Here is a 26438-nt window from a genome sequence, read left to right as displayed (position 1 = left end):
ATTCACTCCAAGGCACCCACATAGCATGACGTACAAACTGTTTTTGCTCGAAACTTAATGAGATTTCCTGTGCAGTGTGATATGTCCAAGTACTAAATGGCAGAAGGAATGGATTTTAGAATGACTCATCGGATTTGAAATAATTTAAAATTACTATTCAGGGAAGCACGCAGCTCCAGACAGCACTTGCACTGGACAGATGGAAAGGGGAGAAACTATTCACTATCACATCTAATTTACCAGGCATAGAAGGATCAGAAATGGCAAAATATGTTGCATAGTTTCCCAAAGGCATATAATATGATCATTGGACATTATAATTGGACATACAGGACACAGGTTAGCTTTGTGTCAAAGGATACCATAAATAGAAAGAAGTTGTAATAGTTAATTAAAGGACAGTGAGGGGGTATGGGGAGAAGGCAGGAACGGGGTACTGATGGAGAGTGATCAGCCATGATCGCATTGAATGACGGTGCTGGCTCGAAGGGCTGAATGGCCTACTCCTGCACCTATTGTCTATTGTCTATTGTCTGTTGACACCAAAACTCTGGAATCAGAGCAGCATGGTGGCACAGCGGTAGAGTTGCTGCCTTACAGCGCTTGCAGCGCCAGACGCCCGGGTTCCATCCCGACTATGGACGCTGTCCATACAGAGTTTGTACGTTCTCCCCTTGGGTTTTCTCCGAGATCTTCGGTTTCCTCCCACACTCCACAGACGTGCAGGTTTGTAGGTTAATTGCCTTGGTACAGTTGTAAATTGTTCCTATTGTGCGTTGGGTAGTATTAATGTGCACAGATCGCTGGTCGGTGCGGACCTGTTAAATCTATCATGGCAAACTCGTCTCTCCGTCCTGATCCTCTGATCTTTGAGTCTGACATTGCTGAACACTGGCGCCTTTTCGAGTGCGACTACACCCACTACATTCGCATCGTGCATCGCGACGATCCTCCAGATGTTCGTGCTTCCGTGCTGCTAAACCTGGCTGGTCCTGAGGCAATGACACGTACAGCCCGTTTCACATTTCAGCCTGCTGTTTTACGCAGACGGACAGAGTCAAGTGCCTGCAGAGACGTTGATGACCCTGCTGCTCTACTTGCAAAGTTTAGACAGTTGTGTGACCTTCCCTCGAACTCTATTATCAAATGTACCAAGTTTTTTGCTCGTATGCAACAAGTTGGCGAGCCGATAGAGTGTTTTATCAGTGACTTGAAACACATGGCTGCACGCTGTCAATTGTGAGATTTATGCGATGAAGTGGTCCATGACAAGCTCGTTGGTGGTTTGCTCAATGACAAGGTGAGAGACGAACTACTCCGTAACACTGAACTAACTGTAAATCAAGCCGAACACGCCTGTCGCATTGCTGAAATAACGGCTTCTCACACTACGTCTGTGCTCTCCAGCCAGTGTGCCCAGTAGAGTGCCAACCTCACAGACACCTCTTGTTGGAACAATCGTCCCCAGCCTTCCCCGCCCTGGCAGCGGACAAGGTCTGCCGCTCGATGTCCTAGTTGTAGCTATTCTCACGCTCCGGCTCGGGAGTTCTGTATTGCTTATGGAAAAGTTTGCAATTTCTGCAAGCCGTCTGACTGGGTTTCGCAACGATGAAAAACAAGGAGGAAATCCGTATCTGCATCAACCCCAGGGACCTCAACACGGCTATCAGACACCCGCACTACCCTTTGCGAACGGTAGAGGAAGTTGCTGCTCAAATAGGCAACGCATCGGTGTTCTCCATTCTGGATTCCAGAAATTCGTTCTGGCAGATTCCGCTGGACCCAGACTCGTCCAACCTTACTACGTTCGGCACCCCCTTCGGCCGTTACAAATTCCTGAGGATGCCCTTTGGCATCAACGCTGCCAGCGAGGGTTTCCAGCGCACGATGGAACAACTGTTTGCGGGGTATCCATGCGCCATCATTGTTGATGACATTCTCGTCTACGGGCGCGACTTGGCTGAGCATGACGCCAATCTGAAGAAAGTACTGGACCGTGCCAAAGTCATTCAGCTCAAACTCAATCCCCTGGGAGGAGTTGGCTGCGCCTAACGGCTGCGGCTCTCTGGCAGTCTGTTGTCTTTTTTTCTTTTTTTTTGTTTGTGTCGGTGTTGGGATGGTTTTTGTTTCTGTTTTTGGCTGTGTATGTGTGGTGGGGGTGTGTGGTGGGGGTGTGGGGTGGGGTGGGGGGGTGGGGCGGGGGGAAACCTTTATTTTATTAGGTCTCTTCCCCGGGGCGCGGCTCGGCTGCGGGCCTTAACATTGCCGGCGCAGCTCGGCTGCGGGACGTTTCAGTGCCCGGTGCGGCTCGGCTGCGGGCCTTAACATTGCCGGCGCAGCTCGGCTGCGGGACGTTTCAATGCCCGGTGCGGCTCGGGTGCGGGCCTTAACATTGCCGGCGCAGCTCGGCCGCGGGACGTTTCAGTGCCCGGTGCGGCTCGGCCGCTGGACTTAACATCGCCCGGTGCGGCCGCGGGACGTTTCAGTGCCCGGTGCGGCTCGGCCGCGGGACGCTTCAGTGCCCGGTGCGGCTCGGCCGCTGGACTTAACATCGCCCGGTGTGGCCGCGGGACGTTTCAGTGCCCGGTGTGGCCGCGGGACGTTTCAGTGCCCGGTGCGGCTCGGCCGCGGGACGTTTCAATGCCCGGTGCGGCTTGGCCGCTGGACTTAACATCGCCCGGTGTGGCCGCGGGACGTTTCAGTGCCCGGTGCGGCTTGGCCGCTGGACTTAACATCGTCAGCGCTGTTCGGCCGCGGGACGTTTCAGTGCCCGGTGCGGCTCGGCCGTTGGACTTAACATCGCCCGGTGTGGCCGCGGGACGTTTCGGTGCCCGGGGCGGCTCGGCCGGGGGGCCTTCCATCCCCTTGCGGGGGCTGTGCGTGTCGTTTGCCTCGGTAGGGGTCGAGCTGCCTGTCCGTGGGTGCGGGGGGAAGAGAGGGGAAGTTTTGTTGCCTCCATCACAGTGAGGGGGTGTTTGGAGTCACTGTGATGGATGTTTGTGTTGGGGTCGGGTGTCCTGTGTTCTTTTCTTTTTGCTGTATTTTGTGTGACTGCTGAAATTTCGCTCGGTGTTGTGCCGAGTGACAATAAAGTGTTGTTATGTTGTTATGTTATGAAGTTTCGGTTCCCGGAACTTACCTACGTCGGCCATGTTTCCACGAGTGATGGCCTCAGACCAGACCTTTCAAAGACTGCTGCAATCAATGAAATTTAGATTTTTAAAAAATGTTTTTAGATTTAGAGATACAGCGCAGAAAGTCCGCGCCGCCCAGCGATCCCCGAACACTAACACTATCCTACACACACTAGGGACAATTTTTACATTTACCCAGTCAATTAACCTACAAACCTGTACATCTTTGGACATGTGGGAGGAAACCGAAGATCTCGGAGAAATCCCTCGCAGGTCACGGGGAGAACGTACAAACTCCGTACAGACGGTGCCTGTAGTCAGGATTGAACCTGAATCTCCGGCGTTGCATTCGCTGTAAGGCAGCAACTCTATGCCGGCTCCTACTGACATTACGACTCTACAAAGGTTCCTTGGGATGGTCAACTACCTAGGACAATTCATTCCGAACCTCAGCGATATATCTGCCCCCCTGTGGGAGCTGACACACAAAGACGCTGCATGGTCCTGGTATCCGTAGCACCAAAGAGCTTTTGATATCCTTAAGTTACAACTGGCCGGCGCACCCACCCTCGCATAGTTCGCTTTAGAGTTGCCGGTCACGCTCACATGTGATGCGTCCCAATACGGACTTGGTGCTGCTTGCCCACTGCAGATGGCGACTGCAAGCCTGTTCCTTATACCTCTCGCACGCTAACCAACACTGAACAACGTAACGCACAGATCGGAAAAGAATTGCTTGCGGTGGTTTTCGAAATTCATAGACTTTATTTTTGGAAAGTCTGTGACAGTAGAAATGGCCCACCAGCCGCTGGTCACCATCTTGAACAAACCCATTCACGCTGCCCCAGCTCGCCTGCAGCGAATGATGATGCAGCTGCAGCGTTTTGATTTCGACATCGTCTACAAAAAAGGCAAGGACATGCTCATTGCTGACACGCTATCAAGGGCGCCACGCAAAACCAGCGAACAACAGCCCTCTGAACAGGATCAGTTCTCCGTAATGAAGGTATCGTTTGTTCCTACTGTTTGCCGAAGCGACCTGGCTGAGCACACAGCTGCTGACGAGACTTTACAACTGCTGTCCGCAGTCATCCGGCGTGGTTGGCCGGATAAACAACACAGCACCCCGCTCGCGATCCGCCCGTACTTCCTGGTTCGCGACGAGCTGATGTTACAGGACGGGATTATAGTCAAAGGCCACAAGGCAGTTGTCCCAGCTGTCCTCCGAGACAAGTACTTCGACGCCGTCCACAGGGCCCACCCCAGTGTGGAGGCAACCTTACAACGGGCACAGAGCATGTTTTACTGGCCTGGTATGACCAAGTACATACGTGAAAAACTGAAGTCTGCGCCATCTGCAACAGCCTAACGCCACACCAGCAGAAGCAGCCCTTACTGCCTGCCGCACGCGGTCCCTCCTCTACTGTGGCCCACTGTAGCCACAGACAGATTCCAATGGCATGGGAAACAGTATCTGGTTCTTGTCGACTCTTACTCGGGCTGGTTTGACATCGATCTACTCCACACCGTCACATCTGAAGCAGTTATCCAGAAGCTGCAACGCTATTTCTCCATGCACGGCTCCCCAGCACGCCTTCTGTCCGACAACGGCAGCCAGTTCACCAGCCAGCTTTTCAAACACTTTGCACAATGATGGGACTTTTGGCAGTTCACCAGCAGCCCTGAGTTTCCACAGTCCAACGGACTCGCCGAGCGAGCTGTCCGAAGTGTAAAACAACTAATGGAGCGTTCCTACCTCGCTAAATCTGACATCTACCTGGACCTACTCAATTTAAGGAACATTGCCAGGGATCCCATACTGGGTTCCACAGCCCAGCATCTGCTGTCTCGCCAAACCCGTGCTGCCCTGCCTGTACCCCAGCGGCTTTGGCAGCCGCAGGTCCGTTCTCCGCCCGCGGTCCAGAAACGACAACAATTCAAGCACAATGCACAATAGTCAATAGATAGACAATAGACAATAGGTGCAGGAGTAGACCATTCGGCCCTTCGAGCCAGCACCGCCATTCAATGTGATCATGGCTGATCATCCACAATCAGTACCCCGTTCCTGCCTTCTCTCCATATCCCTTGACTCCGCTATCAGTACGAGCTCTATCTAACTCTCTCTTGAAAGCATCCAGGGAATTGGCCTCCACTGCCTTCTGAGGCAGAGAATTCCACAGATTCACAACTCTCTGAGGAAAAAGTTTTTCCTCATCTCCGTTCTAAATGGCCTACCCCTTATTCTTAAACTGTGGCCCCTGGTTCTGGACTCCCCCAACATCAGGAACATGTTTCCTGCCTCTAGCGTGTCCAATCCCTTAATAATCTTATATGTTTCAATAAGATCCCCTCTCATCCTTCAAAAGCCCAGTGTATACAAGCCTAGTTGCTCCAGTCTGTCAACATATGACAGTCCTGCCATTCCGGGAATTAACCTCTTGAACCTATGCCGCACTCCCTCAATAGCAAGAAGGTCCTTCCTCAAATTTGCAGACCAAAACTGCACACATTCAGAGAAATAGAGAGAAACAGCGTCAGACGGCGCTTGGTCACATGGGATCAGGGTGGGGGTAAATACCGTCACAGTTACAACCCCTCCAGTGCAGCGGCAAAGCTGCCTCATTCCCTGCTCGTCCTCCAGCGCTCACAAAAAAGTCTTTTCGACAAATCCAATAAGCCGCTTAAACCTCTCTCTAGTGGACAGGTCGTTCGCCTCCAGGGCTACGGCCGTCTGGGTCACATCCACAGCCCTGAACCGCCAATGAACCGCGCTCCTGCCTGGTTAGCGTGGAAGGAGCCATTTACGGACGCAACCATCAACATCTCCTTCCAGTGAAGTAACCGCGTCCTGCGACTCCACATCCAGAGATCTCGCGTTTTGCATACACTCCCATTACCGTGCTAGCTTCTCCACTACCGGAGACTGGTTCCCCCCCCGCCCCTCCACGGCGTTCAGCGCCCAACTCGACTGCTTCACCACTTACACCTGACGGGTCTCCGGTGCCGTCCCCGGTCACACCCCCGGTCCTCTCCCCATTCACTTCACCCGTGAAGGGAGGAGATGCGGATTCTTGCCGCACACGCGCCGGTCGGGTCAGCAGGCCACCCATTAGATACGGCGGTTTTGTGTAACCATCTATCTTCCCCGTGTGCGATATTAACGTTTCAGCTACTATAGTGTTTAGCCACCATGTTTCCACGTATCTATGCTTTATTTGTTTCTACAAGGAAAGATGTAGATTGGTTATTTTCTACTAACCAATGGTCGCGCTTGTTAGTAGTTGCTCCGCCTAATATGTGATATATATTACCAAGAGCTTGCTTACGTAGGGCAGTGGGAGTGGCTGTTAGTCACTGTGACGTCTGCTGTAAGTGGACTTTAATAAATGTGTGTTGCATTTTCGACGTGTGTACGACTCCAATCATTACATAAACCAAGTTGAAATTTAAACCAAAGGCATTTATACCAATTCTTTTTAAACTGGCAAAATCACCTCAATGATGAAAGGGAAAAATAATGAAAAAAGCAATATATTAGCAGGCTCAATTAAAAATATCCAAACATGCATGCATTTTGGCAGTACGAATAAACATAGAAACATAGTAAATAGGTGCAGGAGTAGGCCATTCGGCCCTTCGAGCCAGCACCGCCATTCAATATCATCATGGCTGATCATCCACAATCAGTACCCCGTTCCTGCTTTCTCCCCATATCCCCTGATTCCATTTGCCCTAAGAGCTATATCTAACACTCTCTTGAAAACAACCAGTGAATTGACCTCCACTGTCTTCTGTGGCAGAGAATTCCACAGATTCCCAACTCTCTGGCTTAAAAAGTTTTTCCTCATCTCATTCCTAAATGGCCCACCCCTTATTCTTAAACTGTTTCACCTGGTTCTGGACTCCCCCAACATCGGGACAATTTTTCCTGCATCCACTCAGTCCAATCCCTTAAGAATTTTATATGTCTCTCTAAGATTCCCTCTCATCCTTCTAAATTCCAGTGAATACAAGCCCAGTCGACCAATTCTTTCATCATGTCAGTCCCGCCATCCCAGGAATTAACGTCGTGAACCTACGCTGCACTCCCTCAATAGCAAGAATGTCCTTCCTCAAATTTGGAGACCACAACTGCACACAATACTCCAGGTGCGGTCTCACCAGGGCCTTGTACAACTACAGTAGGACCTCCTTGCTCCTATACTCAAATCGTCTTGCTATAATAATAATAATAATAATAATAATGCATTACATTTATATAGCGCTTTTCATATACTCAAAGACGCTTTACAGGGATTTAAAGAACATAGGGAAGTGAATAAATAGATAAATAAGTAAACGAACAGAGAAAGGAGACAGAAGGTGAGGTGACCTTCAGTGGTTGAAGGCAGTACTGAACAGGTGAGACTTCAGTGATGTTTTGAATGTGGTGAGTGAGGAGGAGTCTCTGACGGTTTGGGGTAGTGAGTTCCATAGGGTGGGGGCAGCGATGGAGAAAGCCATGAAGGCGAACATGCCATTAGCTTTCTTCACTGCCTGCTGTACCTGCGTGGTTACTTTCAGTGACTGATATTCAAGGACACCCAGGTCTCGTTGCCCTCCCCTTTTCCTAATCTGACACCATTCAGATAATAACCTGCCTTCTTGTTCTTCCCACCAAAGTGGATAACCTCACATTTATCCACATTATACTGCATCTGCCATGCATCTGCCCACTCACCCAACCTATCCAAGTCACCCTGCAGCCTCATGGCATCCTCCTCGCAGCTCACACTGCCACCCAGCTTTGTGTCATCTGCAAACTTGGAGATGTTACATTCAATTCCTTCGTCTTAATCGTTAATATATATTGTAAACAACTGGGGGCACCCCACTAGTCACTGCCTGCCATTTAGAAAAGGGCCCGCTAATTCCTGCTCTTTGCTTCCTGTCTGCCAACCAGTTCTCTACCCTACCCCCAATACCATGTCTGTCACTACCCTACCCCCAATACCATGTGCTCTAATTTTGCACACTAATCTCTTGTGTGGGACCTTGTCAAAGGCTTTTTGAAAGTCGATACACCACATCCACTGGCTCTCCCTTACATTGTTACATTCTCAAAAAATTCCAGAAGATTAGTCAAGAATGATTTCCTCTTCATAAATCCATGCTGACTTTGACCGATCCCATCACTGTTTTCCAAATGCGCTGCTATTACATCTTTAATAATTGACTCAAGCATCTTCCCCACTACCAATGTCAGGCTAACTGGTCTATAATTCAATGTTTTCTCTCTCCCTCCTTTCTTAAAAAGTGGGTTACATTAGCTACCCTCCAGTCCACAGGAACTGATCCAGAATCGAGAGAACATTGGAAAATGTTCACCAATGCATCCACGATTTCTAGGGCCACCTCCTTGAGTACTCTGGGATGCAGACCATCAGACCCTGGGGATTTATCTGCCTTCAGTCCCAACAGTTTACGTAACACCATTTCCTGACTAATGTGGATTTCCTTCAGTTCCTCCTTCCCACTAGATCCTCGGTCCCCTAGTATTTCTGGGAGATTGTTTGTGTCTTCCTTAGTGAAGACAAAGCCAAAGTATTTGTTTAACTGGTCTGCCATTTCCTTGTTTCCCCATTATAAATTCACCTGTTTCTGACTGTAAGGGACCTACATTTGTCTTCACTAATTGTTTCCTCTTCACATACCTATAGAAGCTTTTACAGTCAGGTTTTATATTCCCCGCAAGCTTTCTTTCATGCTCTATTTCCCCCTCTTAATTAACCCCTTTGTCCTCCTCTGTTGAATTCTAAATTTCTCCCAGTCCTCTGGTTTGCTGCTTCCTCTGGCAATTTATATGCCTCTTCCTTGGATTTAACACTGTCCTTGATTTCCCTCGTTAGCCACGGTTGAGCCGCCTTCCCCGTTATATTTTACACCAGACAGGGATGAAGTTTTTGGAGTTCATCCATGCGGTCTTTAAATCTTTGCCATTGCATATCCACCGTCAACCCTCTAAGTATCATTTGCCAGCCTATCCTAGCCAAATCCCATCTCATGCCATCAAAGGTACCTTTCTTTAAGTTCAGGACCCGTGTCTCTGAATTAACCATGTCACTCTCCACCTTAATGCAGAATTCCACCATATTATGGTCACTGTTGCTCAAGGGGCTTTGCACAACAAGATTGCTAACTAATCCTTCCTCATTACACAATGATCAGTCTAGGATGGTCTGCCCTCTAGTAGGTTGCTCTACTTATTGGTTTAAATTAAAGGAGTAGACTATTTTCTAAATGGGATGGGAATCCGGAAATAGGATGAGCAAAGGGACTTGGGAGTGCTGGTGCACGATTCCCCAAAAGTTAATCTGCAAGTCGAATCGGCAGTAAATAAAGCAAACTGAATGCTAGCATTTATTTTGAGAGGGCTTGTGTACAAAAACAGGGATGTGATGCTGAGGCTCTATAAGGCACTGGTCAGGCTGCATTTGGAGTATTGTGAGCAATTTTGGGCACCGTATCTGAGGAAGGATGTATAAGAAAATAACTGCAGATGCTGGTACAAATCGATTTATTCACAAAATGCTGGAGTAACTCAGCAGGTCAGGCAGCATCTCGGGAGAGAAGGAATGGGTGACGTTTCGGGTCGAGACCCTTCTTCAGAGGAAGGGTGTGCTGGCTCTGGAGAGGGTCCAGAGGCGGTTTACAAGAATGATCCCAGGAATGAGTGGGTGATGATATGATGATTGTATGGCAAATCAAATTGTTGCTAAACATACTTGGCTAATAAAGTATGATTATGATTATTATGATTATGATGATTATGATACATTATATCTCGCGTTATATCTCAAGTTCCCTTACAAGCATGAGGTCATTCAACATATCACGTCAATGCTGGCTCTCAGAGTTTAGATTCCTTGCATAACGTTTACAGGGCATTTACACTCTTTAGCTTTCACTGTCCATTTGCTTTCCGATCTCCTGCTGCACCCTTCAGCTATCTGCACCTCCCCATCCCCACCCCTGTGGGCATGGTGGCGCTGCACCCTTGGGACCAGAGAACCACGTGCTCTCTCCCGTTTCCAGACAGAACCTGAAACACTCTTTCCCTGAGTGCCTGGCCATAATATCCAACAGTGAAACAAAGGGCAAGTGTCACTGCAATCATTGAGACCAAAACAAGCCACTTAATGTGAAGAAGAGTGTCCACATTGCACGCCATATTGCATCCTTGGTAATTTGCTCCAACATACTGCCTTTAAGAAATAGTCTGAAATAGTCTACATATATAAGGTTTAAGGTGAAGAGGAAAAGATTTAATAGGAATCTGAGGGGTAGCTTTTTCACACAAAGTGTGACGGGTGTAGTGAACAAGCTGCCAGAGGAAGTAGTTGAGGCTGGGACTATCCCAACGTTTGAGAAACAGTTAGACAGGTACATGGATAGGAGCGGGTTGGAGGGATATGGACCAAACGAGGGCAGGTGGGACTAGTGTAGCTGGAGATAGACACAAAAAGCTGCAGTAACTCAGCGGGACAGGCAGCATCTCTGGAGAGAAGGAATGGGTGATGTTTCGGGTCGAGACCCTTCTTCAGACGTGTAGCTGCGAGCCTTTGGCTGATGTGGACAGGTTGGGCCGAAGGGCCTGTTTCCACACTGTATCACTCTATGACTCTATATTCATTCTATCAAGGTTGAACTGCAGCACTTTGATACCATTTTTATTTTTACGTTTCTAAACAAGTAACACGTGACACTAAGGAAAATGCCAGGTGAGGGCATTAAATATTAACTGCTCCTATCACTCATTCATCCTTTGAAATATTCAACCTTTGTCAAACTCTTACTGAATGGATGAGTATGGATTTAATTATTTATTATTTATTTAACAGACTTGTTTAATTAATGAAGTGCCAGTTTCTTCACCTCTAGAATTTGTGCTGAGTCAGCAATCCCGTGGTTAATTGGTGGCCTGTGATATTTGTAGTAATACGAAGCAATTGAACATTTCCGAGAAGCCCAGCAAGGAGGAGGTCCCATCTAGCTAACAACATGGCTGCATTTCATAGCCTTGCATCCATTCTCGTTCTGCAGCCAGCCAAATAATCAACCTGATCGAAGGTAGACACAAAATGCTGGAGTAACTCAGCGGGTCAGGCAGCATCTCTGGAGAGAAGGAATGGGTGACGTTTCGGGTCTCGACCCGCTGAGTTACTCCAGCATTTTGTGTCTACCTTCGATTTAAACCAGCATCTGCAGTTTTCTTTCCTACTAATCAACCTGATCAGTTCCTAAGTGGACAAAACACCTAAAAACACTGAGCTGTGATATCTTTCTGTATCCCAAGCTACAGGGATCCCTGCGGAACGTTCCCAGCAAGCAAGTCAGTGGGAGTTGGGAAAGACGTCGGATGTCTGGCAAAGTCTCTGACAGCTGCAATGGTTCGCATTTTTCACATAAACAAAAAGTTTTCTTTGCTGCTGTTGTGCAAGAACGTTACTGCAAAGCATGAATTGTATAGATGGGTTGAAATAAGTCTCGGCAGTGAAATAGGAAAGCCAACAACACAGGTCTCCATCTCTACGATGACTGATCACAACACATTTGCACAATATAATCATAGCTTTGATGCCAATCCAGCTAATATCCTCCTAAGACCCAATACACAACAACATTTAGATGACACAAGACGACCCGTGGGCCCGTTGTTACTAAAGGTTATCTAGTAACTGAGCAGCAGGCGGAGCGGGCTGTGCGGCGGCCGGTTGCGGCCTCCCCCCACCAGGATGGCGCGGGCCAGCTTCTGCAGCTCCACCGGCACCACAGCGCGGGCAACGGGAGGAGGTGGGGGAAGAGAGGAAAGGGGAGAGGGTGCCACTCATCTCGGCCCCGGGCGGCCATCGCGGCGGCCAGCAGCAGGAGAGCGGCCGCAAGGCACTGCCACATGTTTGTCCTGCCGGTAGCCATCTTCCTTGACCCTCTGCTGCCGCACTGCACCATGGGAGGAAGGTCAGGCGCGGAGCTCACCAGGACGGGCGCCGGTCCCCCCGGCGCTGCTGCACAGGCGCGCCGCCGCCGGGCCAAGGACCCCTCCCCCATTGTGACGCCGTATTAGATCAAAATGGCGATCTCAAAATGGCGATCTCAAAATGGCGATCTCATATATGACCCGTTGGGTTCCCATTGTGATGCTGAACACGGAGGTATCACTGCGCAGGCACGGCTTGCAGGCACGGCAAGTGGGAGAGGTTTATTAAAGTTTAAAAAGTGAATAACTTTTAAAATATAACAACAGTTTGAACAAAACTTGCTGCTGCACACCACAGGCCAATGTTGAGTAAGGTGCCCCTAAAATCGTGCACTGTTTTGGCTGTATTTTGGGAACTCACATACATACATACAAGATGCGAGTTTCAGTAATTTTTCGATCAATAACACCAAACAGGCTGAATTGTTGCAACTGTTGATTTCTACTTCCAATCAGAGCCTTGCTTTCCCAATATTTCAGAAATTATTTAGACATTGTAGGTTTACTCAAATTTAGCTCAAAACTAATGAGAGTATTTTAGACAAAAGCTCTTGAACTTTAAGTACTCACCAAATAGTTTGATTTACAGAGTTACATTAGTGCCATTTAAAAGACTTTTGAATAGGCATATGGATAAGCATGGAATGGAGGGATATACGTTTTGTGCAGTAGATAAGTGATGGTCTTGGCATCATCGAAGGTATCACAGAATGCTAGAGTAACTCAGCAGGTCAGGCAGCATCTCTGGAGAGAAGAAATTTGTGACGTTTCAGGTCGAGACCCTTCTTCAGACATTATGGTCTTGGCATGACGATCGGCACAGATATCGTGGGCAGCAGGGCTTGTTCTGGTGCTGTGTTGTTGTTCTATGTTCTATTAACATACAACTACAAATAATCCTGAATAATACTTACCTTGGGAGAGGAAACGTAAACAGGAAATAAAACTGGCTGGGAAATAAAACATAACACATAAAAAGATCCAACAGTGGAATGGGGTAAATAATTTGAATGTAAAAACAAACCAGGCTGAACGAGCATAATCATGTGCATTAGAAAGAGAAAACAGTTAACAGCAACTAAAGTTCTTCACTTGAACCATGATTTCTCTCTCGCAAAATGGAAAGCCCATGCAGACTTGCTGTTCGAAGTAATGGGCGATTCATTAAACTGGTGTACACCAGGTGGCAGTCGAAGCTGACCTGTCAAGTGTGACTCTGGTACATTTTTATATTCTCAGATGACAAGATTACTCCGAAACTTGATTAACAGTACAACAGTCTTAATTACAGAACAGAACCCAGGAAGGCTTAATTAGGTCACAAACAGAATGAGATGATTATCCCCGTGTTTCCTGCTGAGATCTACATTTCTGTTGTGCACGCATAATCAATGACATTCCTGTTAAGCTCCGTCTGTGTTTTCCTGCCACCACATTAGCACAATCCACATCCCTATTCACTAACTCTACAATACAATACAATACAATATATCTTTATTGTCATTGGACAGGGGTACAACGAGATTGGGAATGCGCCTCCCATATGATGCAATAATTTAATTAGATCGTCAGTATTAATTTAAACAACACAGCCGTCTAAAAAATCATCTAAGTGGGACAGGGCCTTAAAACAGTACCCTTGTTTGACCTTCTAAACCAGGGATCTCCAAACTATGGCCCGCAGGCCACATCCGGCCCGCCACGAGATTTTATCCGGCCCGCAGCAAGCCCTTAGGCGGTGGGGACTGGAGGCAGAAGCTGCCGGTGAAGGTTCACCGGGGAGTGGATCACCACCGTCCCAGAGCCGGGACAAGGCGAGAGATCACAGCGCCCCCTCGCACACAACAAACCCAAGGAAACTTCCATCCTCGCCGCCGCCGCTGCTCACCCCAGGGGGGGGGAGGAAGAGGAAGGGGGGGGAAGAGAGAGATGGGAGGAGAGAGTCGGAGTAGAGGGAGCAGCGGGGGTAGAGGGAGCAGTGGGTGAGAGCGGGAGCGTGGGGAGGGGGAGGGTGTCAGAGGGTCCGGTGAAGGAGCGCCGCCACTTGCGGGCGCTGCTCCCTCCCTCTCTCCCTCTCCCAGAGCCAGTGAGATCTGCACCGTTCCTCCACTCTCTTCCCCGGCCCCGTCTCCCTCGAACGCAGTGAAATAAGAACAAACACGAGTAAAACGTCCCTCCTCGTCGCTGCCACCGCCCCTCACCCCGGGGATGCGGGGCTCCTGAACAACAACTACACTCGTGTTTGTTCTTATTTCGCTGCGTTAGAGGGAGACGAGGCCGAGGAAGAGAGTGGAGCAGCGGCACAGATATCACTGGCGCTGGGAGAGAGGGAGGGAGCAGCCCCCCGCAAGTGGCGGCGCTCCTTCACCGGACCCTCTGACACCCTCCCCCTCCCCGCGCTCCCGCTCTCACCCGCTGCTCCCTCTCCCCCAACTCTCTCACCCCCCTCTCCCCCTCTCTCTCTCCCCCCCCACTCTCTCTCTTCCCCCCTCTCTCTCTTCCCCCCACTCTCTCTCTTCCCCCCCACTCGCTCCCCCCTCCCACTTCCCCCCCACTTTCTCTCCCCCCCACTCTCTCTCCCCCCACTCTCTCCCCCCCACTCTCTCTCCCCCCCACTCTCTCTCCCCCCCACTCTCTCTCTCCCCCCCCACGCTCTCTCCACCACCCACTCTCTCCCCCCCCCACTCTCTCTTCCCTCTCACCCCCACTTTCTCTTCCCCCCCCCCTCTCTCTCCCCCACTGGTGGTCACTGTATTACTGTATTTTCTGTTTTATAAATAATTGTATACCTGCGGTATATGCATATTCCAATATTTCAAGCTCTTTTTAAAAATTGAATATTATTTATTTGTTGCCATATAAACCTAATGTAAACTAACTTAACCTAACCTAACCTTTCCTAATCTAATTTAACATAACCTAGTCTAAACTTTGAGTTCATTAAATTTATAAAACTCACACTTCTTTAATTTTTCCTACGACCCGCAAACATAAGCCAAATATGTAATGTGGCCCTCACGCTGAAATGTTTGGAGGCCCCTGCTCTAAACAATTGTCCCCAGAACGCTAACATTTTTTTACACAATAGGTGCAGGAGGAGGCCATTCGGCCCTTCGAGCCAGCACCACCATTCAATGTGATCATGGCTGATCATTCTCAATCAGTACCCCGTTCCTGCCTTCTCCCTATACCCCTGACTCCGCTATCCTTAAGAGCTCTATCTAGCTCTCTCTTGAATGCATTCAGATAACTGGCCTCCACTGCCTTCTGAGGCAGAGAATTCCACAGATTCACAACTCTCTGACTGACAAAGTTTTCCCTCATCTCCGTTCTAAATGGCCTACCCCTTATTCTTAAACTGTGGCCCCTTGTTCTGGACTCCCCCAACATTGGGAACATGTTTCCTGCCTCTAACGTGTCCAACCCCTTAATAATCTTATATGTTTCAATAAGATTTTTATCTGTTGCAGTACACCAACTTAAATAATAATCATCAATAAAACAATCAGCTGGTCAATCAACTCTGAATGGTCTTCCCATTTTGCTCCTACACCCACCAAGATATCAATTTTTGCAGCCAGAATTTATAAAAATGAATTAATACCTAATTCTGCTTTCTGCATGTGCCTGTTATAAATGTGTTTTGCATCATCCAGGTCCTTAGTGAACATCACAATGAGGTGAGGGTATTTGTCACATGCGCTGGTTGCAATGAGGGGCCGGTCAAGGAGGCTGCCAAACATATCCAGCAACTGGAGAGAAACAGAGACACAGCTTAGAATGCAGGAAAACATTTCACCTTCAAATTGATTCTGTCTAGACAATTCTTTACATTGAATAGCATGTATTAATTACAGCAACAACACCCCTCTGAATTGAAAAGACCAATAACAGGTTACACATTCCTAATGAATGCAGTAGCATAATAAAGTAATTTAAAGAAACAGGCTGAATCTATTTAAATTATTTAATCAGTTCCTGTAAGCAGGTTTACTGTAGATCGACACAAAAAGCAGGAGTAACTCAGTGGGTCAGACAGCATCTCTGGAGAAAAGGAGTAGGCAAAATTTCGGGTTAAGACCCTTCTTCAGACACCTACAGTATTCCTTTTCTCCAGAGATGCTGCCTGACCTGCTGAGTTACTCCAGCTTTTTGTGTCTATCTTCACTTTAAAACAGCATTTGCAGTTTGTTCCTACACATTTATCTAGGACCAATCAGGCTTGCAAAAGAGCAATGTGCAATAATGGTGAGACTACTTGTGGGTTCCAGTTATAGGCCCACTATAACTGATTCATCAAAACCATTATTTTTAAAAACTGTATTTCAGATGACTTCAAACTATTTCAATGTTCGAAAATCTGTTTATTCATCTCTGGAGTAATGGAAGAGGTGACGTTTTGGGTTCAGCCCCTTCTTCAGACACCTATTCCTTATCTCCAGAGATACTGCCTGGCCTGCTGAGTTACTCCAGCTTTTTGTATCTATCTTCGGTTTAAACCAGCACCTGCAGTTCCTTCCTGCACAGCAGTGTCCTATTTTAATATGTGTTACTCAGATTCCGATTAGAGCATGGACTGACCCCAGTCTGAGCTGAATACACTCTTTAGATCTCAAATCTTCATTTGTGGCAGAGAAAAGCAAAATTTGGGCACCGAAAAAAATCTTAATGAGTGACATGATATAATTACGTTATTTTCTTTCAACTTGCTATCCCTTTCCTTGTCTCACGGCCAACTTACATTTGGATGCATTCTAATGAGTTTGAAAGAATTCTTGGCCATAACTTGTTATCTGCGATCAGCAGATAGAGCTCTTAAGGATAGCGGAGTCAGGGGGTATGGGGAGAAGGCAGGAACGGGGTACTGATTGAGAATGATCAGCCATGATCACATTGAATGGCGGTGCTGGCTCGAAGGGCCGAATGGCCGCCTCCTGCACCTATTGTCTATTGTCTAATTGGAACTCAGTTTCAGCATCAGGAAGAATTTTATGGATTTAAGATGATCTAGAATTATTCATGACCTGAATTAGAAGAACAAGTCATGTTCTACTTTGTCCACAACCCAAGACAAAAATAAGGCACATTGCTTTGCTAGGTATTTGTAAAGTTTCTGACAATACCGTGGAGTTACAAGAACCTGCAGATGCAGGACTGCTTGGTCTGAACAAGGTCTGTACTTCACCTATCCAACCCTTCCACAGATCCTGCCTGACCCACTGAGTTACTCCACCAATTTGTGTTTTGCCAACAATGCCATGTTTTGCCCTGAAGACTCAAAATTATTGCTGGTAAGCAGGCTATTTGCCAGGCAGGAACAACCACCGGCAGGAACAACCATCTTAGATGATATTACTTCCAAAATAAGGTGCACTGTCCCAAGTCTCTAAGTGACCCAGTCAGCAGCCAGGATGGCAAGACGCCCTCCAGGAGGGTCTTTCAGTCAGTCCTTCAATCAATTGACTCTCCATAATCTATTCAAGTGTTCAGAGCTTGTGCTGTTCAAAAAGATTCACTGTGATACACATTTGGCTTGCTCCAGTCTGCACACTGGGCAACAGCAAGTCATCAAGCAGTCTAATCTTTAACCAAACTTTGTCTTAAGGTCCCAAGGTCATAAGGAATAGTAGAATTAGGCCATTTGGCCCATCATGTCTACTCCGCCATTCAATCATGGCTGATTTATCTCTCCCTCCTAACCCCATTCTCCTGCCTTCTCCCCATAACCTTGTTCTACAGCCTAAAGGGCCTGACCCACTTTAGGTGATTTTAAGGCGACTGCCGGTGACTAGGCTGTCGCCGACAGTTCGCCGGGTGTCGCGGGCATGATCGTGAGGAGGCTTCCAAAAATCGTAGTGGATCTCAGCGTGTCGCTGAGAAATCATCCGGAGTGAAATTTCTCGGTGACAGCTGGCTTGTCGCCAGGTATCGTTGCTTATTGCGGGCGCTGTCGCATGCTGTCCCCAGGTTTGCTAGGTTGTCTTAAATGCATTTAGAAGCACATAATATTAAAATAAGTAAAGTAATTTGAAGATACCATAAAATGCTTGTGTTTAACCAATTTATTTACCGTCAGGACATTTGACAGGTAGATTGGAGGCGACAGTTTGACGGTCAGGTAAGGGTGGGGATTTTTGCGATGTTTATGGCCATCAGCGATTACATTTAAAGTAGGCTCCCAACCCAGATATGCAACCCAGAAACCAGATATGCACCTCCCGTACATTTTCAAAGAATGGCCACACTCCGCACAAAAATCCATTTGACCATTTTTAAAATTAAATTTCTTAATACTGCTATTAGTAAACTGGAAGTGAATCCAGTTTATTCCTTGTTACCGTGAAGCTTGGTTTTCAAGTAACCCGGGCAAGATGTTATATTTCAAAACTCTCAAGTAATTACCGACTTGTCAGTGATTTCAGTGAAAATGAGGACGCCGGAGAAGCATTGACAGCGTGGGAATTTTCGCAATGTTTCCGAAGACGGTGTAATCTCGACCTGACTCGGCATTGTCGTGGTCATTGTCGTCGGGTAAAAGAAAATTTTGGCGAACTGCTACGACTTTGACAGTCGCCGGGAGTCGCCTAAAAAATCGCCTAAGTGGGACAGGCCCTTAAGACTTTAAGGTATTACATCAGCAAATGGTTCATATCCGTCACAAGCCCAACTAGGGTTGCCAACTGTCGCATATTAGCCGGGACATCCCGTATATTGGGCTAAATTGGTTTGGCCCATACAGGACCGCCCTTGTCCCGTATTAGGCCCGGGGGGCACTGTAGGCCCTGACACTGTAGGCCTGGATACTGTAGGCCCGGGAGCCACTGTAGGCCCGGGAGCCCCCTAACGGAGGTTGCGTGGCAACCCACCTCCCGGCCCGGGCGGCCGCCATTGGTGGAGCGGGACCATGTGGCCGCTGGCTGGGTGAGGTCACGTGGGGTGGTGACGTCGCCTTTTGTCCCTTATTTGGGAGTGAAGAAGTTGGCAACCCTCAGCCCAACAGACCTTGAATGCATGCTCCAAACTACAGGCATCGTCAAAGGCCTGACCGAAAATGGTGGCCAACCGTCGATCAATGTCCTCAATCTTCGTCTTGTAATTCAGAAAATTTGCTTCAAATTCCTATGAATAAAGAAAATTATTTTAAAAACTAATTGTCAGAATCTCCCAGCCAAAATACTGTCAGTATTTCCTGCTGAACAGTGGGGTAATAGAGATTTAGTTCACTGGTCGACACGATGACAAGAAACAGGGAATAAACATCCTTTTAACGATTTGAACCAAGAAAGCAGATCAGTGCCAGTTTGTGAAGGTTAATTTGCGATGGGCAATTAAATGCTGGTTTAGCCTGCACGACCCTTGATGAATAAAACAATGTATTTAGAAGGATGAGAGGGGATCTTATCGAAACGTATAAGATTATTAAGGGGTTGGACACGTTAGAGGCAGGAAACATGTTCCCAATGTTGGGGGAGTCCAGAACAAGGGGCCACAGTTTAAGAATAAGAGGTAGGCCATTTAGAACTGAGATGAGGAAAAACTTTTTCAGTCAGAGAGTTGTGAATCTGTGGAATTCTCTGCCTCAGAAGGCAGTGGAGGCCAATTCTCTGAATGCATTCAAGAGAGAGCTAGATAGAGCTCTTAAGGATAGCGGAGTCAGGGGGTATGGGGAGAAGGCAGGAACGGGGTACTGATTGAGAATGATCAGCCATGATCACATTGAATGGCGGTGCTGGCTCGAAGGGCCGAATGGCCTCCTCCTGCACCTATTGTCTATTGTATGACTCTCAGGGTAGTGACGTTTATACAATCAGCTGCCATCTAAACTAAAACCATTGCACAATTTTGTGCATGCATACATCAAGCAAGATCTACCCCAGTTCACTGGCCAAAGCTATTATTGTAGATTTGACGATTTAGCAGAACATGAGTTTACTGGGAACACTTAGACATAGAGCTATGTAGTCACAGGGCATGGAAACAGGCCCTTTGGCCCGACTCTAACTTAGCCAGCAGATAGGAATAATGGCAATTAGGAGTTGATCTTTTAAAATAAATACAAACTGATTAATTTTGATATGAGTGACTACTGATGGGCAGCGATAATCTCAATGGCTTATCTTTTTAACTCATATGCACAGACAGCCACAATTATTGGGACACTAAATTATTACGAAAAACTGACATTTTTCAGCAGATCAGGTCAGGCAGCACTTGTGGAAAGAGAAACAATTAATATTTCTGGTCAGGACTTACATTAAAGGTTTCTTTCTCTCATGGGTGCAGCCGAGGGTTGCCAACCTCCTCACCTCCAAATGCAGGACAAGGTGACGTCACCACCCCGCGCCCCACGTGACCTCACCCAGCCAGCGGCCACGTGCTCCCGCTCCACCAATGGCGGCCGCCATTGGTGGAGCGGGAGCACATGGCCGCTGGCTGGGCGAGGTCATGTGGGGCGCGGGGCGGTGACGTCACCCTTTGTCCCTTATTTGGGAGTGACGAAGTTGGCAACCCTACTAATACGGGACAAGGGCGGTCTTGTAAGGGACAAACTAATTTAGCCCAAAATACGGGATGACCCGGTTAATACGGGACAGTTGGCCTGACCCTATGGATTTTTCAGCATTTGTGTTTTTATTTTAGAATTCCAGCATTTTTTTGATTATCTAGTACAGTGGGAAGGAACAGAAAACCTCTCCACAATGACTAGTTGACCACTGTAATGTTGTAGACTGGCAGCAGCCAAAGTACAACTCTCAAGTCTGTTAGTGCCTGTGCCTCAGTTATGTTTCCACTCGTTAGAACATTTCACGGTATTTTCCTACTCAAAGTTTGCTAAATACAACCGTAGCTAAATGCAAACTGTACAATCAGGTCCATGCGTTCTATACTGGAGAGAATTTCAGAAGTAGAATACAATGTGTTCTCATAAATATTTGGTGCATTTAGCCCTGCTGACTGCAGTTGAATTTTAGCTGTATATATATTTTATGTATAGATTATTTTATAATTTTAGTTATATATTCCTAAAAGGATAACTTGCAGTCCTAAGCTTCCTGTTTAAAATAAACCAAATCAGCATTAGAAACCAAATGCAGGCTCGACGATCGCTTCGCTCAACACCTGCGCTCAGTCCACCTTAACCAACCTGATCTCCCGGTGGCTGAGCACTTCAACTCCCCCTCCCACTCCCAGTCTGACCTTTCTGTCATGGGCCTCCTCCAGTGCCATAGTGAGGCCCACCGGAAATTGGAGGAACAGCACCTCATATTTCGCCTGGGCAGCTTGCAGCCCAAAGGTATGAACATTGACTTCTCCAACTTTAGATAGTTCCTCTATCCCTCTCTACCCCCTCCCCCTTCCCAGATCTCCCACCGTCTTCCTGTCTCCACCTATATCCTTCCTTTGTCCCGCTCCCCTGACATCAGTCTGAAGAAGGATCTCGACCCGAAACGTCACCCATTCCTTCTCTCCTGAGATGCTGCCTGACCTGCTGAGTTACTCCAGCATTTTGTGAATTAGTACCTTAGAATTCATCACATCATCTTCACTTTCCTAATTTATGAACGGTCGGGTAAAATAGATTTTTCTCCTCTGGTTGTATCACATAACAGTAGATAACTTCCTACCTGGTTGGCTGGATCCAAACAGTCGTAGGTGTGGTCTGTAAACACTTTGTACAGCTCCTGGAATTCCTCGTACATCTGTGTCACCTGCTGGCTTAAGGACTTGCCCCGAATCCCTCCAAACTCAACTTTTTCTAGTTTAAATATATCTTGTGCTGTCACCAAGAAATCCTTTAAAAATAAGCAAAGGGCAAAAGCAGTTGCATGAGTTATTGCCGCTTCAGCTTCGCACTTGGTTGTGAAGGCACAACATTAGCGCCGAATTATAATCATCCCCTTGGTAAATGTCTCCAGTGCACAGATTATAAAAAGAAAAAACCTTGCCAATTAAGAGAGCAGTGGACACATTTGTGTTTAGTTTATTAAAACTGTCAGCTTTTAACAAAGGTTAAGTTCCTCCTGAATATGCTATCCTGTCACATTTGTCCCACATAATTTTGATCTGTTCACTGCAGTTACAATAAGGTCTGTGTGTGTTCATTTCTGTCCCTGGGAAACTGAATGAAGGGTTAATGATCCATGCTGCACAAGAAGGCTAAAATAAATGATAGATAAAACATTTGTGATTTCACAGAAGATATGAAATACAAAGGAAACCAGGGGGCAGAGGTCTAAGAGGTCAGAAATTAATCTTCAGTGATGAAGGGAGTAGACTCTTGGGTGGAGAACATTCCCTGGATGATTTAAGTGCAATGTCGCACATTTGGAGCAAGGGAATCTAAACATGTTGCTTCAAGCAAGTGTTTCTGTTCAGGTTTACAGATCAAAAAAATGAACGAAGACTTTACACATACAAGAAGAAAATATGCTTGTACTTCTTTTCTGAAAAGATATTGCCCGTGAGAACAAGTTCCCAAGTTATCTGAAGGATTTCAGAACTTGATAATTCCTCGATATATCCAATTATTAAGGATAAATGTGCTAATTGGCTGCCTTTTAGTAAATGATGAGCACCTGCAGGCTCCTGCACTTTATACCATTGCCCAAGGACATTCATAGAATTGTAGACTAACAAGAGTACAGAGAGTACATTTATCCCTTCATGCTGATGCAGATCCTTGGAACCGTTTTGATATTTCCGCTCTTATACTTTCTTCAAAACCATGTAACCATGTTTAAGTTTTTCACTAATTAGATTTTAGATCTTACCATTGCATCTGCCATTATCAGCTTATTAAGAATTGTGATCCTATTCACAACAATTCTATGTGTAAAAGAATGGTTTCTCATCTTAGATCTCAGACTAGGCAGCAGAAGAGTTGGGCTGACATAGAAAGATTCACTGGAGAGAGTGCATAAGATCAGAAACCCAGGAGACGTGAGGAGGATGGATGGGAAGACTGCATCAGGTGAGTTAGTCCAACAATGGGGAACATGTCACGTGTGGCTGCGCCTAACGGCTGCGGCTCGCTGGCAATCTGTTTGTCTTTTTTCCTTTTTTGTTTGTGTGTTGGTGTTGGGATGGTTTTTGTTTTTGTTTTTGGCTGTGTATGTGTGGGGGGTGCGGTGGGGTGGGGTGGGGTGGGGGGTGGTGGGGTGGGGTGGGGGAAACCTTTCTTTTTTTAGGTCTCTTCCTCAGGGCGCGGCTCGGCCGCGGGGCTTTCCATCGCCCGTGGGGCTTTCCGTCGCCCTGTGTAGCTCGGCCGCTGGACTTAACATCGCCGGCGCGGCTCGGCCGCGGGACTTAGTAGCGCCCAGTGCGGCTCGGCCGCTGAACTTAACATCGCCGGCTCGGCCGCGGGGCCTTCCATCGCCCGGTATGGCTCGGCCGTGGGACGTTTCAGTGCCCGGTGCGGCTCGGCCGCGGGGACTTCCATCCCCTTGCGGGTCGGTCACCTCGGTAGGGGTCGAGCTGGCTGTCTGTGGGCGTGGGGGGAAGAGAAAGGAAGTTTTGTTGCCTTCCATCACAGTGAGGAGGTGTTTGGAGTCACTGTGATGGATGTTTGTGTTGGGGTCGTGTGTCTTGTGTTCTTTTCTTTTTTGTTGGGTTCTGTGACTGCTGGAAATGTAATTTCGTTCGGTATCTCAGTACCGAATGACAATACACCTCTGTATTGTACTGGGGTATAAGCGAAACAAGTGGACCGAATCCAGCAGAAAAATTAAAATGCATTTACCCTCACCAACAGTCTCACTTTTCATTAGCCTATAACTTTACCCAAGCCCAGGAAATCAATCTATTGTTTAATAGATTAGGAGCAGCAGACATCATTTTTATTATTATTTTTCAGAAGACATTGTTAATTCCTGTTTATATGAGAAGCACATCCTTTGTGATCGACCCCATAATTATAAATACGTCTCACGACACAAGCTCAAGTCTAACTCTATTATTCAACCGAAGGAGCAACTGAAGCCCACTAATAATTTAAGTTATATCTCTTCATAATGCCACTGCAAAATAATGCAACAGAACTTCACGTTCTGCCAAGGCACAGCGATAGAGTTGCTGCCTTACAGCGAATGCAACGCCAGAGACCTGGGTTCCATCCCGACTACGGGTGCTGTCTGTACGGAGATTGTACGTTCTCCCCGTGACCTGCGTGGGTTTTCTCCGAGATCTTCAGTTTCCTCCCACATTCCAAAGACGTACATGTATGTAGGTTAATTGGCTTGGTAAAAATGTAAAATTGACCCTAGTGGGTGTAGGATAGTGTTAATGTGCGGGGATCGCTGGTCGGCGCGGACCCAGTGGGCCGAAAGGGCCTGTTTCCACGCTGTATCTCTAAACTAAACTAAACTACATTCAGTAGCGTTTCCTATTCAAAAGTGACCTCAAAGATGGCTTAATCACAAATGGTCAAGCACTCAATGGAAAACAGTGGTTTATCTGCTGTTGATACCACAGGTGCCATCGAGGAGTTGGAATAATCCATATTATAAACATACATTTTCTGCATTTTAACTTAATTACTTCCAAGAATTATAGGAACGTTTGCCAGAGCTTTGGAGATTACAAATAAATAACAGACCATTTAGCTCTGCAGCAAGAATGACCCTCAGTGTCCTGTACTTTATCTTCCAAGTATTTCATTACCTCCAGTCATTGACTTCATTGAACAGCTCTGCATGATTGTCATTCATTTGCTTGCACCATGAAAATTCTGAAATACATGTGAGGAGCTTCACTGCCGTTTTAGCATCCACACAGCACAACTTTAACCACAAACTCTTAAGCTTACTAGAAAAATAAAAGTCCTCAATGCATTAATAAGATAAACGAGGGGAAAGAATAACAGTGGTTTTCCGCGCAGGCTGCCTGCATCGTTAACTGAAGCCATTAACTCAAATGCTCCGACAAGTTTGATTAAAAAAAATTACAAGAAACTAGATATCATTAACATATTTTGCAAAAATGGTTTCTGAAAAGAAACCTAAGGATACAAGGTTCATTTTATTCCACGTGTAGATCTGTGCCATTAACAAAAGTGATCATCTTACCTCGATCTGCTCAAGTCTCTTGAGGTGACAGTTCATTCGGGCAAAGATTAGCAGTGAATTAAAGTCCCACTCTCTCACTCTCTCATCCTCCTTGTAATAGCTCCGCAGATTTTCACGCTTTTCTTCAAAGATTTGCTTGAAAAAACACAGGATGGCGATGGCTTCCCGCACCTTGCTCAAGTTTTCGTCCACTTCACCCTTCAGGATGTCCTCCGGGTTGATATAAGTGCGTGCCTGTGCCATGTGGGGGACAGCATACATACAATGAAGAAGCAGGAGGCCCTCTCAAGCACACTGATGCCTGAGCTAGGTAGAGCTCTTAATGAGAGCGGAGTCAGGGGGTATGGGGAGAGGGCAGGAACGGGGTACTGATTGTGAATGATCAGTCAAGATCATGGTGAATGGCAGTGCTGACTTGAAGGGCTTAATGGCCTACTCCTATTGCCTATTGTCTATTGTCTATGTCTATTGATGCAGACTTTCACGTTGGACGAATGTGGAAGCAGTCCAAGCACACACAATGCTCGGTCTTCGGTGAGCTCAGTTACCCATCCCAGCAGAGTTCAATGAATCACCTTCTTAAACAAAAGGGAAGGGCACAACTAAAGGGAGTGCAGCAATCAGGGCATGCTGAGCTGCTGTTGGAGCAGTGATAGGACGCTACATTGGAACATGGCTCACGGGCATACTGGCCTGACTTGAAGAACAACATAATCACATGGAAGGGCAGAGTCATGGTCAACTATTCAATATCTTTTGCCATAGAATCATACCCCACAGGCACAGGCACTTCAGCCCAACGTGACCAAGATGCCCCATTTAAGCTAGTCCCAGAGGATGACATTTAGCTCATATCCCTTTAAACCTTCCCTTTCCATGTCCCTGTCCAAATCTTTCCTGTCCCTGTCCAAATTTTAAATGTTGTTATAGTTCCTGCCTCAACTACTTTCTCTGGCAGCTCATTCCATAAACCCACCACCCTCTGTGAAAAAGTTGCTCCTCGGGTTCCTATTAAATCTTTCCAGATCTAACAGGGCATAATCTGTCAGAATGGCAGATTTTCCAGATCAACTCAATACCCTTAATTCACTCTTTTATTATCGATGCAACACAGTATTAAAATACATTTTCCAATTAATCAGCTATGTTGGAAAGGAGCATGTCAACTGGAGTTGCATAGAGGTCAAAGGGAGCATGGGGTCAGGGCCCAAATATGTTAAA

The 26438-nt window shown here is 47.0% G+C and overlaps 1 protein-coding gene across 1 annotated transcript in view; it reads right to left on the bottom strand.

Annotated features, from left to right (window-relative positions):
• Positions 1-26438, bottom strand: part of dnah9 (dynein, axonemal, heavy chain 9) — a 467621-nt gene that overhangs the window by 429812 nt on the left and 11371 nt on the right. Inside the window, exons 5-8 of the mRNA XM_078400937.1 lie at positions 25218-25451; positions 21780-21947; positions 19156-19272; positions 15758-15905 (exon numbers count right to left, since the gene is read on the bottom strand). Of these exons, the coding sequence (XP_078257063.1) occupies positions 15758-15905; positions 19156-19272; positions 21780-21947; positions 25218-25451 (667 nt within the window). The remainder of the gene's footprint in view (positions 1-15757; positions 15906-19155; positions 19273-21779; positions 21948-25217; positions 25452-26438) is intronic.

Source organism: Rhinoraja longicauda, chromosome 6, assembly GCF_053455715.1.
Source record: "Rhinoraja longicauda isolate Sanriku21f chromosome 6, sRhiLon1.1, whole genome shotgun sequence".
Lineage (NCBI taxonomy): Eukaryota > Metazoa > Chordata > Chondrichthyes > Rajiformes > Arhynchobatidae > Rhinoraja > Rhinoraja longicauda.
The sequence above is the reverse complement of the archived record's forward strand: the minus strand, read 5'-3'. Positions and strand labels throughout refer to the sequence as shown.